The sequence below is a fragment of the Cryptomeria japonica genome, chromosome 5, assembly GCF_030272615.1.
Source record: "Cryptomeria japonica chromosome 5, Sugi_1.0, whole genome shotgun sequence".
Classification (NCBI taxonomy): domain Eukaryota; kingdom Viridiplantae; phylum Streptophyta; class Pinopsida; order Cupressales; family Cupressaceae; genus Cryptomeria; species Cryptomeria japonica.
In genome coordinates, this window is record NC_081409.1 from 290257302 (window position 1) to 290273215 (window position 15914).

The following is a 15914-nucleotide window of genomic DNA, read 5'->3' on the forward strand; positions in this document are numbered from 1 at the left end:
CTTTAATTATTTATTTTCATATATATGCATCTCTCTCTCTCTTCATCTTTATCTCCATATTCATCTCTATCCCTATCCCTATCCCTATCCCTATCTCCTTACCCATTTCTATCACACTCTTCGCCCCTCTATCTCTATGTATTTTTATCCATATATTACCCCTCTCCCTATTGCAAACATAATATGAAATTATTGGTAATGGAGCCTTATTATCTTCCTAATTTAGAGGTTTTGTTTTAGTCATGTTTCGATCCTTGTAAGTGGATGCATAGTTGATTTGAAGCTATCAATTATTCATTGAGACCCATTTTAGACAAACAATGTTATTTGGTAAATGGTCTACCAATTCACTTGATGCACTACACAAATATATGCAAAACAATAGACTATAATCTTCCCTCTCTCTATCAATCCATATGTCTCCCTCTCTCACACCCTTTCCATCTTCATAGACCTCTATATCTATATATGTTCACCTCTCTATCTACATCTGTCTATTCTTCTTCCATCTAGATCCCTTTATGTCTATCTTGTTATATATCTATCTATCTAAGCACCTATATCTATCACTCTCCTTTCATCTATCTATATATCACTTTCCATCTCTATCTTTATCTTTCTATATCTCCCTCTCTCTATATGTATGTCTATCTCCACCTCCATTTTCATCTTCCTCTCTATCTCTATCTCCTTACTCCTCTCTCACACACTCTTTCTCCCTCTATCTCCCCCTCTTTCTATTCTCTCTCCCTCTTGCAAATGTAACATGAGTTTGTTGGCAATGAACCTTGTTTGCTTCCTAATTTTGAGGTTTAATTTAAATCATGTTTGGATCCCTCTAAGTGGATACATAGCTGATTTGGAGCTATCACTTTACCATTGAAACCATTCTTACACAAACAAAATCATTTTCGAAGGGACCTACCAATTGATCTCATGTATTACACAAATGTGTGCAAAAAATAGACAAAAAAATATCAAATAGACAAAAAAATATCAAATTGACCTTCCACACTTTTTTGACATACCCATTGCACATAAAGATGCAATTGCTAATATTTAATTTATGTTGAAACACTCCCAAAGTACCTCCAAAATATGGGTGAGGCTTTTCCCAGCGTTGTGCCCCCCTTTTGCCTGGTAGTTCATCTCCCTTGTCAATGCTTCCATATTTTGCTTATATTTCTGCAAGGTAATTACAACTGCAGGACCACACAAAATTCACTGTCGATTGTGGGATTTGGCTTTATTTACTAAATTGTTTTAAAGTTTTGTAAACACAGCCTAAATTATGAAAATTGGAAGTTGAGTATTTTAATTTAAATATTGAAAATAGAACCGCTTTTAAGACCTCTGTAATCAGAAACAGCGTCTGTAAATTTGATAACTCTCGACTTATTATACCTTAAAACTGTTATTGGTAAAACATAACAGTGAAACAGATTGGTCGCTGCGAAAAAATAACAGTAAAACAGATTGCTGACAGAGACAAAACAAAAAAAAAAAAACCCATTTCATATTAACTATCTTCGTATCATAAAATGCGTGAAAAGCATATGTCCGCTTTTAAGCTGAAATTTATCTTAGCTATGAAAGGCCTGCCAATTTTTTACATTCAAATATCTAAAGAAAATGACAGATTTCGTCAAAACCCAATTTCATTGTGATTCAGGAAAAAGACTCCAAAACGGCTATACGAGAAAATTTCAAAAACCTAGCAACTACCCACCTCAAAAGATTGCAGACTTTGCATGGCGGTTTATGAGTGCTTGAATAATGTGTTCATTGTGTTTGCCCAACACTCGCACACATGCATCTCTAGCTTGTGTTGCAGAATACTCTACGGCCCAGCCTTCATTACCAATCCACTGCTTTAAACCTTCCGCCTGGTGAGCCGCCATGGCAAGGGTTCGCATGTCGCCTGGAATGGTGTTTACAACAGCCTCCAGGATTTCATCACCCGAAGGAATGGGGTCCTCAAGAGTCTTGGGGAAGAACTCATCCGACTGCGTTCCAGCCCAATAAGCAGTCACATAAGATGCCCGAACCCAATGTGTTTCTTCTAGTTTCATTCTACTATATTTAGATAATTTTTTCTCCATCATTTCGTTGACCCGGGCAAATTCTGCAGACTTGAGAAGCTCTGTGGGAAACTCTTCTCCTGACGACCTTGCAGCGTTGGTTTCCTCTAGCGCAATGTTGCGTAGTGCCTTAAACTGTTCATTCAAGCTCTTAAACGCAGCCTTGAGAGGCTTCTCCAGAGCACAACGCTTGCAGTTGCATTTGAAACCCCAGGCTTCACACATGGCCTCTCGCTGTGGCAGTGGGAGCAGGGCGTCGAAGTAAGAAACGGTGATTTCTTCTCCCTTGTCGATTGGCTTTGCCGCATGCAAAAACAGTGCTCTTCCTACATTAAGTCTGGTTGCATTGGGGAGGCAGGAGTGATTGATAAACGATGGCAGCAGCCACAGCCCGCTAAAACCCTGACTTGAAGCCGACATCTCTGCCTCTCCGCCCAAGGAGTTTCGGGAGACGATGTCACGGATGCGGTGGTCGTCAATCTGTAGCAGCGGCATTTCCGTTGTTTCTGGGCTGTTTGCATCAAACAAGTCCATGGCCGGCTTCGAAGCGCGGACTAGTTCAGAACCGTCGTCTAGGGCATAAAGCTGCTGGAGCAGCTTCTGAGACTTTTCGGCAGCACCGATAACGGCGGCTACAACATCATCCTGCGAAGAAGCTTCTATTTTGTGTCTCTCATCAAATTTGAAAGGCCTGAAGCCGTGGTCATCGATGGCGACGGCATTGCTCACTAAAAGGAACTCGCCGGTGCTAATTTTTTTCGTAGCGTAGAGCCCGCGGCCCCTGCCGTCCCTGGTCTTCTTGATTTCCACATCACCAATGAACTCCCCAACCTTCCCAGGCGGTTGCATTCCGAGCAAGAAACCTGAAATGTCGTACTCTCCCTGGCGGCTCCGAGCACAAGAGGTCCTTGACTGGCGCAAAGCAGCATCAATATCAGCATGCCCGGGGATAAGCTGGAGCGCCGTTTGCAGAACTTGAAATGCCTGGACATAATCTTTGAGGCCATGTAGAGCACGGCCTTTTCGTTAGAGGGTTTTCAGATGCCCAGGATCAATCTCGAGACTCTGGTTGGAGTCCTCCAATGCCTGCTTAAACTGGCCCATCTGGAGGTACGTCTCCGCTCTGTTGGAATAAGCAAGCAACCGTGTCTGTTTCGCCCCTTCGCCATTATATGGTGCTCGAATGCAGTTAGTGTAATGGGTGACGGCGCCTCGCCAGTCTTGCTTCCGGAAGCACTCGTTGCCCTTGCGCCGCTCCTCCTCCAAATCCAACATGTCTATCGGAGGCTCATTGTCCAGTGATACTTGTCCCGTCACTCGCACCAGGTCTGCAGGGTTGTCTACTCTAATAGCGAGTCCTCCATCTGCAGCTTGCTTGATGTAGGGCTCCTTAATCGCGACCTTGGCTCCCTTGGGATATTTTGCGCTGAGAGCCGCAGGGGTGGACTCTGACGCAGGTACATTGTAGACGGCCACTCTAATGGCAAGGCCTTGGTCATCTTGGAGCACAGTCATGACGCCAACAGTTTTGAAGGGCTCTACACAGAGGGTGCCGAAAAGAACCCGGCCGCGATGGGTACGCCCTAAATTAAGCTCCCGGAGTCGGATGAGTCGGAGGCCTTGGAGCGACACGGAGGGTGCACCGGGGCGCGAAATAGGATCTGCTATGGACATGTAAGAAGTGGAGATATTGCCTGCTTGTAAATGAGCATGGCTTCGGGCAGAAGTCTCATGTTGCCGAATCAGAGCTTCCTTATCAAACATCTCTGAAGCATCTTCCGCTGCTCGGAGCCGAGACATAGTGTCCGCGATGTTTTCCATGATTGAAAATTAAAACGATGTGACTCTGCGAGACCTTACTTACGCAGTACTAATCGCTATGCTGGTGCTTCTGTGTCGTTAATAAAACACCCAGGAAGCAGTTTAAACAATCATGAAGGCCAATTCGTTATCCCTGGTTTTCATTAGAAGCAGCTCCAACGACTCTTGCTTTTGCAGTTTTGCAGAATAAATCTACACCGTACATTTGGCAGTTATGTGAGGTAGCTGGTGAAAGCGCGTTAGTCACGGCAAAATTTTCTTAAGAAGAAGTTTTCTTAAGTGACAACTCATTCTTGCAACCACGATCGTTACGGGTACGGCCATAAGTGGGCATAACGAGTGTCCCCATCACAATATTCGTTAAGCACGGGATACGTGAGAGAAAATTATAAGGTGTGTGTCATGGCAAAGAAAGTATCCTGGATTCCTGATAGTAGGACTTTTATTATTGAAGAGTTTGAGTGGTTATTTTATACTTGTTTTGGTTTGTTGTCTTTAGTATTTGTGTTTGCTTTGTTTCCAGCTGTCTTATTGGCTATTCAAGTCTTTAGGTTTCTGCTGTAACTATTATGGTAGCAATTTTGTAACTACTGTAATGGTTAATTTTGATTCTTTAGCCATTAAAATTTTCTTTTCAGCTTTAATTTAATATAAAAAATAATAATCTATATTAAACCAGTTACAATTGAAAATTAAAAATAATATTGTACATTACACAAACAAAGGGGAGGGATTAAAGAGGAGGGAAGATTTTATAAATGAATGCTTATGTTTGGCAATAAATAACAATCTCTCAAACAATAAACAATATTGTACTCCACAAATAAATATTGGTATTAAAATCTTAGTCTAAAAGCATACGTTTAGCAAGATAAAAATATATAGTTACTAGGGAAATGAAAATGTGCATGGTACTAAACAAATTTTATGACACAAGATTCCAACTTTTGTTATTTTGTTGTTCATTTTCTGATTGTACCGAACTATTCAATATAGGTGCATCTACAAAAAAATTATTAGTGAGTTCATATGTGTGTATTTTTTTCGGTTCAAGTGTTTAAGATTTGACTTCATTTTCATCCTTATTCTACATGTTGAATTGTGCAGAGACCTTAAATTGAGTTAATTATTTTATTGGATCATTTTCCAATTCAATTTACCCTCCCAACATGTATAAACAAATTTTAAAATATAAGAAAACAAATGATGTGCACTCTATCAATAGAAGATGGAAATGTAGATATATTTTGCATTTACTTCTGTAAAACAGTTGTTCTTTCTCTATTTCAAAGTCCAGCAATTTTTGGAACTAACCCATATTTTTTCCTTCAAACTTGAAGAATATGCTACAACATAATAAGTTTCATACGTGAAGATTTTGCACAACAATGTCCTACTTTCAACAATGCCAAAGAGAAAAATTGAAGAGATGGATAGATTGTGGAAACGATGCTTATGTTGCAAAGAATGGGAGAAAAATGGAGAAATGAAGAGTGCTACAAGATGTGGAAAAATGAAAAGCGCTACGAGATGTAGAAAAGTTGTAAGATAGACTCCTAGGAATGATGGAATGGTGTATTTAACTTCCTACTACTTCATGCAATTTTAAATTTAGAAATGAATTGTGTGCATGTGTTGCATGTATCAACCGTTTAAAGTCCAGGCCTAAATATGGGAGGAGAACATTCAAACGTGGGGCAGATTCTGGGATGCTGACCATTGCAGATGAGGCGTCTTTGACACATCTTATTTTCTTCACCAAGGCTAGTATACTGTCAACTCATCATGTCATTTAAAAAAAAAAATGCATTATGTGTTTACGGACAACATTGATCTCATTGTAGATTGCCTCTCAACGAAATTATGTCGTGAGATATCTTATAATAGAAGAGAATCTCATGATTTCAACAATATTAGTAGTATACAAGAGTTTCAAAAACATGGATAATAATAGAGTTGTTTAAGTATGTACTCTACTTGATTTTATTGATTGTTCTTTTTTAAATATTATGGCACTCTTCCACTATCATTTGAATGTAACAATTTCATATAGTTGGAGACAAGTGGCGAGGGTTCTAAATTATTTGGAGTAATAAAATAACACCTCCACAAAAACCAAAAGATGGCACATTTCATGCATTTGGGTGAATTCACAAAGCTGGTTCCCACTTTTGCCAATGAAAGAATTTGGCGAAAGTGGGAATTTCGGATTTGACAATGTTCGAGCGAAACACAAATGTTCGCTCGGACTACCCCTGGGAGTCTGAGCGAACCAAACAGTTCAGTTGGGTTCGATCGAACACTATGGTTCGAGCAAACCCATTAAATATCGATATTTTAATGGGTTCGCTCGAACCCCCCATTCGCTCGAACCCTTGGCAATTAGGGTTTTTTTTAAAATTTTATAAATATCGAAAATGACAGTTAAAAGGTCATTGTTACATTTGACTTTTTCTGTCTGGTGGGGGTTGGATCGAACCAGTCATCAGCATCACGTCATCGAGCCTTGTCTACAGCAGTTAGCATCTTTCTTATTTCAGTTTTCGACCCTTGTTATATCAGGTGGACAAAATAACCCTTTGTTTGGTTTAATAATGTCTTTTTTTATTAAATTTGTAAATAATTTATTTGTTAATTTAATTTTTTAATTAAATAATTATATATAGTTATTGGTTCTAAACATTTTAGAAAAATGTTTGATAATTTATTGTTTTTCATTATTTTAGAAAAATGTTTGATAATTTAATATTTTGATTGAAATGTGTAAATTTGTTTTTAAAATTACATAATTGTATAGATGTATATTTTTTTCAACATTTTAAAAAATTGTTATGAAAAACATAGAAAACTACCCTGTAGTAAATCAGATCTTAGAAAAACATTAGCAAAAAAAGAAAAACGTTAAAAAAATTAATTTAAATAAACATTAGAAAATTTAGATACCAAATTTAAACAAATTAGACAAAATAAATTTCCTCTACAATGTGACCTATTTTCACATCCTATTACACGCACAACATGACCCCTTAAGACCACATATGACACTATACGTTCCCTTAGGAGGTCATAGAGGATCACATATAATATAATAGTGTACATGTATGACATTCCCTTTAGGATCACATCTAGTGTCCTAAGGGGTCATACGTGGTTCTAAGGGGTCACACGTGTTATAACACATGCGGGACCCCTTAGAATCGCATATGACCCCTTATAAAATTGTAGGGTGAATGACATACCCCTTAGTCCATCAAATAGTGTCTTAACACATGCGTGACCCATTAAAATCGCATATGACCCTTTATAAAATCAATCTTAGTGTGAACGACATATCCCAAAACCCATCACATAGCATCTTAAGGGGTCGTATGTGGTCCTTAAGGGGTCACGCATGCTTTAACACATGCGTGACACCTTAGTAGGTCACATAGGACCCCTTATAACATCCTACTATACATATGACATTCCCCTTAGGATCACATAGTGTCATAAGGGGTCATATGTGGTTCTGAGGGGTCATGCATTTGTTATAACATATGCATGACCCCTTAGAACTGCATATGACCCCTTATAAAATCCTAGTGTGAACGACATACCCCTTAGTCCATCACATAGTGTCTTAAGGGGTCCTATGTTGTCCTAAGGGGTCACGCATGCATTAACACATGTGTGACCCCTTAGTAGGTCACATATGACCCCTTATAACACCCTACTGTACATATGACATTCCCCTTAGGATCATATAGTGTCCTAAGGGGTCATATGTGGTTAGACCCACATATGACCCCTTATAAAATCCTATAACCACATATGACCCCTTATAAAATCCTAGTGTGAACGACATACCCTTTAGTTCATCACATAGCGTCTTAAGGGTCGTATGTGGTCCTAGGGGCCACGCATGCATTGACACATACGTGACCCCTTAGTAGGTCACATGTATGACCCCTAATAACATCCTACTGTACATATGACATTTCCTATGTGTCCTAAGGGGTTGAATATGTGGTCCTAAGGGCTCACGCATGCATTAACACATGCGTGACCCCTTATAGAATCCTAGTGTGAACGACATACCCCTTAGTCCATCACATACTATCTTAAGGGGTCGTATGTGGTCCTAAGGGGTCAACATGCATTAACACATGCGTGACCCCCTTATAACATCCTACTGTACATATGACATTCCCCTTAGGATCATATAGTGTCCTAAGGGGTCATATGTGGTTAGACCCACATATGACCCCTTATAAAATCCTATAACCACATATGACCCCTTATAAAATCCTAGTGTGAATGACATACCCCTTAGCCCATCACATAGCATCTTAAGGGGTCATATGTGGTCCTAAGGGGCCACGCATGCATTGACACATGCGTGACACCTTAGTAGGTCACATAGGACCCCTTATAACATCCTACTATACATATGACATTCCCCTTAGGATCACATAGTGTCATAAGGGGTCATATGTGGTTCTGAGGGGTCATGCATTTGTTATAACATATGCATGACCCCTGAGAACTGCATATGACCCCTTATAAAATCCTAGTGTGAATGACATACCCCTTAGTCCATCACATAGTGTCTTAAGGGGTCCTATGTTGTCCTAAGGGGTCACGCATGCATTAACACATGTGTGACCCCTTAGTAGGTCACATATGACCCCTTATAACATCCTACTGTACATATGACATTCCCCTTAGGATCATATAGTGTCCTAAGGGGTCATATGTGGTTAGACCCACATATGACCCCTTATAAAATCCTATAACCACATATGACCCCTTATAAAATCCTAGTGTGAACGACATACCCTTTAGTTCATCACATAGCGTCTTAAGGGTCGTATGTGGTCCTAGGGGCCACGCATGCATTGACACATATGTGACCCCTTAGTAGGTCACATGTATGACCCCTAATAACATCCTACTGTACATATGGCATTTCCTATGTGTCCTAAGGGGTTGAATATGTGGTCCTCAGGGCTCACGCATGCATTAACACATGCGTGACCCCTTATAACATCCTATTGTACATATGACATTCCCCTTAGGATCATATAGTGTCCTAAGGGGTCATATGTGGTTAGACCCACATATGACCCCTTATAAAATCCTATAACCACATATGACCCCTTATAAAATCCTAGTGTGAACGACATACCCCTTAGTTCATCACATAGCGTCTTAAGGGGTCATATGTGGTCCTAGGGGGCCACGCATGCATTGACACATACGTGACCCCTTAGTAGGTCACATATGACCCCTAATAACATCCTACTGTACATATGAAATTTCCTATGTGTCCTAAGGGGTTGAATATGTGGTCCTAAGGGCTCACGCATGCATTAACACATGCGTGACCCCTTATAGAATCCTAGTGTGAACGACATACCCCTTAGTCCATCACATACTATCTTAAGGGGTCGTATGTGGTCCTAAGGGGTCAACATGCATTAACACATGCGTGACCCCTTATAACATCCTACTGTACATATGACATTCCCCTTAGGATCATATAGTGTCCTAAGGGGTCATATGTGGTTAGACCCACATATGACCCCTTATAACATCCTACTATACATATGACATTCCCCTTAGGATCATATAGTGTCCTAAGGGGTCATATGTGGTTAGACCCACATATGACCCCTTATAACATCCTACTGTACATATGACATTCCTCGTAGGATAATATAGTGTCCTAACATACATATGGCGTGTTAGATCTCTCTATTCTTGAATTTTTTATGTATGTCAAAGATTTAAATATGTACATGTACATTAGATCTCTCTATCTCTCTGAAATATATGTTATCTCTAGATCTGAAATATATGAACTCTCTCTCTCTCTCACTGAAATATTTGAAATTTTTACATGTATTTTTTGAAAATGAAAATGATCTCTCTCTCTCTGTCATGAAGATTTATATGTATATAATCTCTCTCTCTCTCTCTCTCATGAAAATGATCTCTCTCTCTCTGCTTACGTATTTATTTTAACTTTATGACAATGTGTACCTAGATAGATGGCATCCCAGGATATACCTTTGCAGGCTCCTGATTAGGATCCACCTGCACAGGCTCCACATCAGGAGCCACCACAGCAGGATCCTCCACAGCAGGATCCCCCCTTGCCCGATATTGCTACTATTTTTCATTACAGTGATCGAGAGTTGCATAGGTTGAGGGCCATACTAGATGACCCTCGTACTGATGGCGTGTACAAGAGTACGTGCACGTCCATTTTTGACAGTTTGCAGACATTGAGGGACCGCTTAGTATCTCATACCTCATTCTCACCTAAGGTTATAGAGGATATATATAGACAATTGAGGAGTGAGGTGAGGGGTCCTCATTCTTTTGCTGATGTGGTGGGGGTGGTCTCGAAGGAGACCATCAAGGAGAGATGCTTCCCACAATATCAGGAGAAGAGTAAGGTGAGGGGATATCAAGTTACCAGATGTATCGACCCACAGGTTGCGTCACTAATTTACCCACGATTCTTAGCAGCCCATGGTCGTTATCCTAATAACGACCAGATTCCATTATACTTTGCACAGCAGGTATTTGCTGAGGTTCATTGTCAGATGAAACCAAACTACCTTGATATTCCGGGATATTATGGACAGGGGAGGGGCAGGATTGCTGATAGAGATGCATATCGTAGGCGTGATAGAGCTCCGCCTAGACACAGGGACCTTGTTGGCCAGAGATTTCCTGCAGTAGTCCCAGCCATGGCACCCATAGCAGATCACGTTGTGATTGCTTCTCAGAGAGAAGCAATTGATAGGATTGGACATATTGCATCAGCAGCAGCCACCATATCTTCTGACAGGGTGGGCAGATATATGATGAGTCGACCACGTTCGCGATCATCCATAGATCATGCATCTTCTAGTCATGGGGGGGCTTCAGATTCAGATGATCGGTATATTTCTGCTGGCATCCCCTCCCCAGATGAGGTAGCAGCTATAGTCGGAGGTAGTAGACATGTACAGATGTCACTGTATTTAGTCGAGGACCTACTACATGCTTATAGTTTTATTTCATCTCGACTTGGGATACCATTGGGTGGTGTTAGAGAGGAGATTCTCAGAGATGTTCAGGCTACAGCGGCATCGATGCATACCCCGAGGCAGTCACAGCATTCTCATCACTCTACGCATGCTCCAGGCACTGACCCACCTACATATCACTCTGTTGCCGCAGAGGAGGAGCTACGAGCTGATGAGCTCCATATCACAGATGAGAGCCAGTTGGATTCATGTGAGGAGATACGAGCTGATCAGGTACATATCACAGATGAGGGTTTGGACTTATTTGAGGATCAGCTGAGAGATTTGAGCCATACTGGATTTATGGACATGCTACTACAGTCAGACACTTCATCCACGATGCCCACTCATCTAGTTAGCCCCTTGCACTCCTCAGTGATACGTACAGCTAGAGAGAGATATGCTGGCACGAGTGATGTTGTTGATATGATCACGGGACAGGATCAGTCTACTATACAGCCTACTCCAGCTGATACACAGGTATGTACATGTACATGTGCGTTTAAAATTTTAGAAGATATGTATACATACATTGCAAATTTGTACCTAATAAATCTATATATATATATAGATCTCATGTTTAATTTAAATAATCTAGAACTTTCTAAGTTTTAATTTGTAGATCATTTAAATTGATTGTGGACTAATCCTTAAATTAACAGTTAGCTCATGTCACTCCTTCCTTGAGCTCTGAGCATGTGCGTAGGAGAGATTCTTTAGATGCTGACATTAGTGTACAGGTTAGTTATGGTTTTTGGTATATATATATTTGATGTACATGCACGTCTAGAGAGATCTATATATATTATATTTAATATTTAAATAAATTCTACTTTTGTAGGACTCCCCCTCAGATGGTCGCTCAGTTCGTAGCCGACATGATGATCCCCAGTGTTGATTTGCTCCAGACTTTATAGCTCATTTACATTTATCTTTTAATCTACTTTCATATTATATATATATTCATGCACGTACATGGAGTTTAGACTCTAGATTATACTTTATACCTGGTTTATGTTTGACTCTGGATTATACTTTATACTAAATATACATGGAGTTTAGACTCTAGATTATACTTTATACCTGGTTTGTGTTTGACTAGAGCTAGATTATACTTTATACATGGAGTTTAGACTATAGATTATACATGTTATAAGTTTTATACATGTTTGATTATATTATATTTATACACATGTTTGATTATATTCTAGATTTATGTACATGATGTTTGATTAAATTAGATTTAAATACATGATTGATTAGATTGTATATTTCATGCATGTGTACAACGACTTGTTTAGACTCTAGATTATACTTTATACCTGGTTTGTGTTTGATTGATCTATTATACATGTTTGATTATATTAGATTTATACATGTTTGATTAAAGATTAGATTTAAATTCATGTTTGATTAGATTGTATATTTCATGCATGTACAACGACTTGTTTAGACTCTAGATTATTCTGTATACCTGGCAAGTGTTTGATCATCTATTATACACATGTGTTTGATTATATTAGATTTATACATGTTTGATTAGATTAGATTTAAATACATGTTTGATTTTCAAACAAAAGATTATGTATTCAATTATACATGTTTGATTTTCAAACAAAAGAGTATGTATGAAATGAACAAACTAAACTAAGATAGGTCATGTATTGAATAGTTCACATCCAGTACATGTATATTACATAGGTATGTATATTTGTAGGTATGTGAGCTTCAGAGGTATGTATATTGTAGTTAAATAGTTCACAACATGTACATGTCCTAATTCCATATTAAATATATCAATTTTACAAATGTACATATTACATTCTAATTTAAATATGCATTTTTTAATTAAATACAAATACAATTACATACAATTAAACACGTGCACATTTAAATACATCCTAATTTGATATAACATTTGTATAAATAAACTTAAAAAAATATTTATCCTAAATAGTTTCAAAACAAGTTACTTGAGATCTAGAATTTATCTTGAACTTTTACATTAAAATTCAATTCAAGTGGATTACTAAATGTATATATAGTTCATACCACATCAAGTGGTTCACAACGCTCTTCAATAACACTTAATATTTTGTCATGATCTTCACTATCTAGTCTCCACTTTTGAGTCCGCCCTCGACGTGGAACTGTTTGAAGAATTAGGCCAACAGCAATGACCAAGTGACTATACTGATATACCTTGTTATCAATTTGGTATTCAGTGAAATGAATCCCATGTTGAACAATTTTAACTTGTTTGAAATATGTCCCTTGCACTACAACTGATCCTGCATGTACATGTATATAAGAAACATGAGAAATTAAAAAAATTCACACAAGCGATTTGTATGTATGTACATATTCAAATCAGAACTCAAACCTGTGGGAAATGACATTCCATCACTCATCTCAGATTTTGATAACTTCTTTCTCTCTTCTGTGCAATGCAATAAATAATAACTAACACCTTCTATATTTCCATCTTCTGCTATGACTGCAAAAATATCTCCTGCAATTTGACACAAGTTAAATAAATTCTAAGTTATATGTCATTTTTAAGGAAATGTTTACATGTGTACGTCATGAACATACATACCTTTTTTAATCAATCCTGAAATATGATCGTAATCACCAGAAATCAAAGGAATGTCTTCAAAGTTTTCATCGTCATTTGAATCCTCGTATGTGTCAGAAACATCTAGTGGCACCATTTTCCATTCACTAACATATCCAAGCTCTTGGTTCTTGCAATCAACATAGTTTTCGAAAATGCATTCAGAACAAAAACATGAATAATCTCTAGTGTATAATGTCCATGGGCGATTATCTGTACTCATGACACAATGCAAAGATCTTGTCCTCTCCACACTCTTGCATCCATGCATTGATTTTCTATCCACATCTGTAAAATGTACATGTGTACAAGAATACATACATGTAGATCAAGTTGTTAAATTAAAAAAAAATAGAATAAAATACTAAAAGAGAACACGTACCGGTTATCTCCCAAAACACTCTATATGGAATGGGCTTATATGTTCTTGATGATAATTCCCCAGGATAATTAGGTTGCTCAAAGTGTTTCTTACACCATTCAACAACATCATGTGCATTTTCTATATGTTCTCCTGTGTACTTTATTTGATGCTTTCTTATAGCACGTTTGATACAAGCTCTTGCACCATCATGTTCACCCTTTCCATGACCACTCTCAAAAAAACTCCAAACATGTGGTATTTTGTCATTTCGATGATATCTACATAGTGCATAAAATGGCCTCGAAGATTTGAATTGTGTTGCACATCCATCAGACCAAACAAAATGTTTAACTATTGTTATGCCTCTATCTTTCAAATATTCAAAAAACTTCTTAAAGCAATGTTGTACAAAAAGTGTGTCATGCTCCTTATCATCACTAATATAGAAGTGGTACTCTTTCTTAATGACACGATTTTCAAATGTACTATCAACACCATCTAAATTCATGTGCATGTCGATAACACACATGCACGAAAATAGTGATTTGCTTTGAAAAATAATACTCTGATTGAATCTCTTTTTGATGCACAAAAGAGTAATTCTCTGTGAAGTCAACTACAGATAAAATAGTTCCAAGTGGGAAAGTGTCTCTTAATCTTTTAAATTGTTCTGCTTGCCACTTGGCAAAAAAACCATGGCATATGTATGGTTTTATCAACTTACGAAAATTTTCCATAAATGTTCCAATAGGTATTTCTTCTTCTACATAATCTAGTCTTGTAGATTCCTTTCCAAATTTTGTTTCAATTTTTTTGTACTTATAACTCTTGCAATTTACCATCTTCCTCATGTCAGTATCTTCATCTCTCAAAGGCAATTTAGCCAAGTCCCCGCATGTTCCACAAATTCCTCTTATGCAATTTATTTGACCGGTTGCATTATCATCTGATTTATCACATAAGATGGATGCTATGAATTGACTTGTTCGTTTAGGAGGAGCATTTTCATAACCATCATTATCTTCTCTAATCTTTCGAAACACCTGATAGTACAAGTCAAATTCGATGTGATAACGACAACAACAAGTTTCGAAAACTTTGTTTAACTTCACATAATATGGCCTTAACCGTTCAAACATGGTTTGTCCAATCTTTATATGAGGGTTTGTTTTAGTAAACAATACATACAATTCATGTTTTGTTGTGTCTAGCCAATGTTTTACATGGAGATCATAACGATCAGGACCAATCCTTTGCTTGATAACATCTCTACTATTTGATGAAGGGCGAGTATTATCATTCCAAAAACTTGTCACAAAGTTCCTAACAACATCTTCAATTCTATCAGAACGAGGAGCTCTACACATAATTGCCCAATTCCCTTCTGAGGTAGTATCATCCAAAATCTTTCTCCTTTTAACATATTTAGATATTGTCCTTCTACTAAAACCAAACTCAGATGACAGTGAAGAGATTTGTCTTTTTTGAGGCAATCTTTCATTTACTAAAGATGTCAACATCACTCTTCTTGAAATGGTCTTATCTAGTTTTCGAGATTTTTTACCAATGTTCACCAAACCTTTCTTAACATTATCAACAATAGATTTTTGTAGCTGAGAATATTTCCTCTTTTGATTTGTTGTATCTATACCCAACAATTTCATTGGATGTATTAAGTCTTTATGAGTAAGTACAATTGATAACAATTGAGCTTTTTCTAGTGTAGTATCAAGATTGTTGAAATGCGACATTATTTCTTTTGCACTTTTATTCATTGACCTCCTTTTAGTATGTCTAGGTTGTTCACTGAGACGTTTCAACTCATCCACATCCATTTCAAGTAAATGATCTAAATTTTTATAAGAAATATTTCTCTTCACCTGTTTAGCTAGATCCACAATATGCTCATCCATATCAGTGGTAGGAGGTAAGGAGCCTGACCCCTCTCCTTCAAAGGTCTCCATTGGTTC

The 15914-nt window shown here is 38.0% G+C and overlaps 2 protein-coding genes across 2 annotated transcripts; both read right to left on the reverse strand.

Annotated features, from left to right (window-relative positions):
- Window positions 1–1522: 1522 nt before the first annotated feature.
- LOC131045764 (methyltransferase FGSG_00040) lies at window positions 1523–3101 on the reverse strand. Its single transcript, XM_057979357.2, has one exon. It carries the CDS (start codon window positions 2928–2930, stop codon window positions 1731–1733), a length of 1200 nt encoding a protein of 399 aa, XP_057835340.1. The 5' UTR covers window positions 2931–3101; the 3' UTR covers window positions 1523–1730.
- A 6-nt stretch (window positions 3102–3107) lies between these two features.
- LOC131045802 (methyltransferase FGSG_00040) lies at window positions 3108–3902 on the reverse strand. The gene has a single exon (XM_057979462.2). It carries the CDS (start codon window positions 3900–3902, stop codon window positions 3108–3110), a length of 795 nt encoding a protein of 264 aa, XP_057835445.2.
- Between the last annotated feature and the right edge of the window lie 12012 nt (window positions 3903–15914).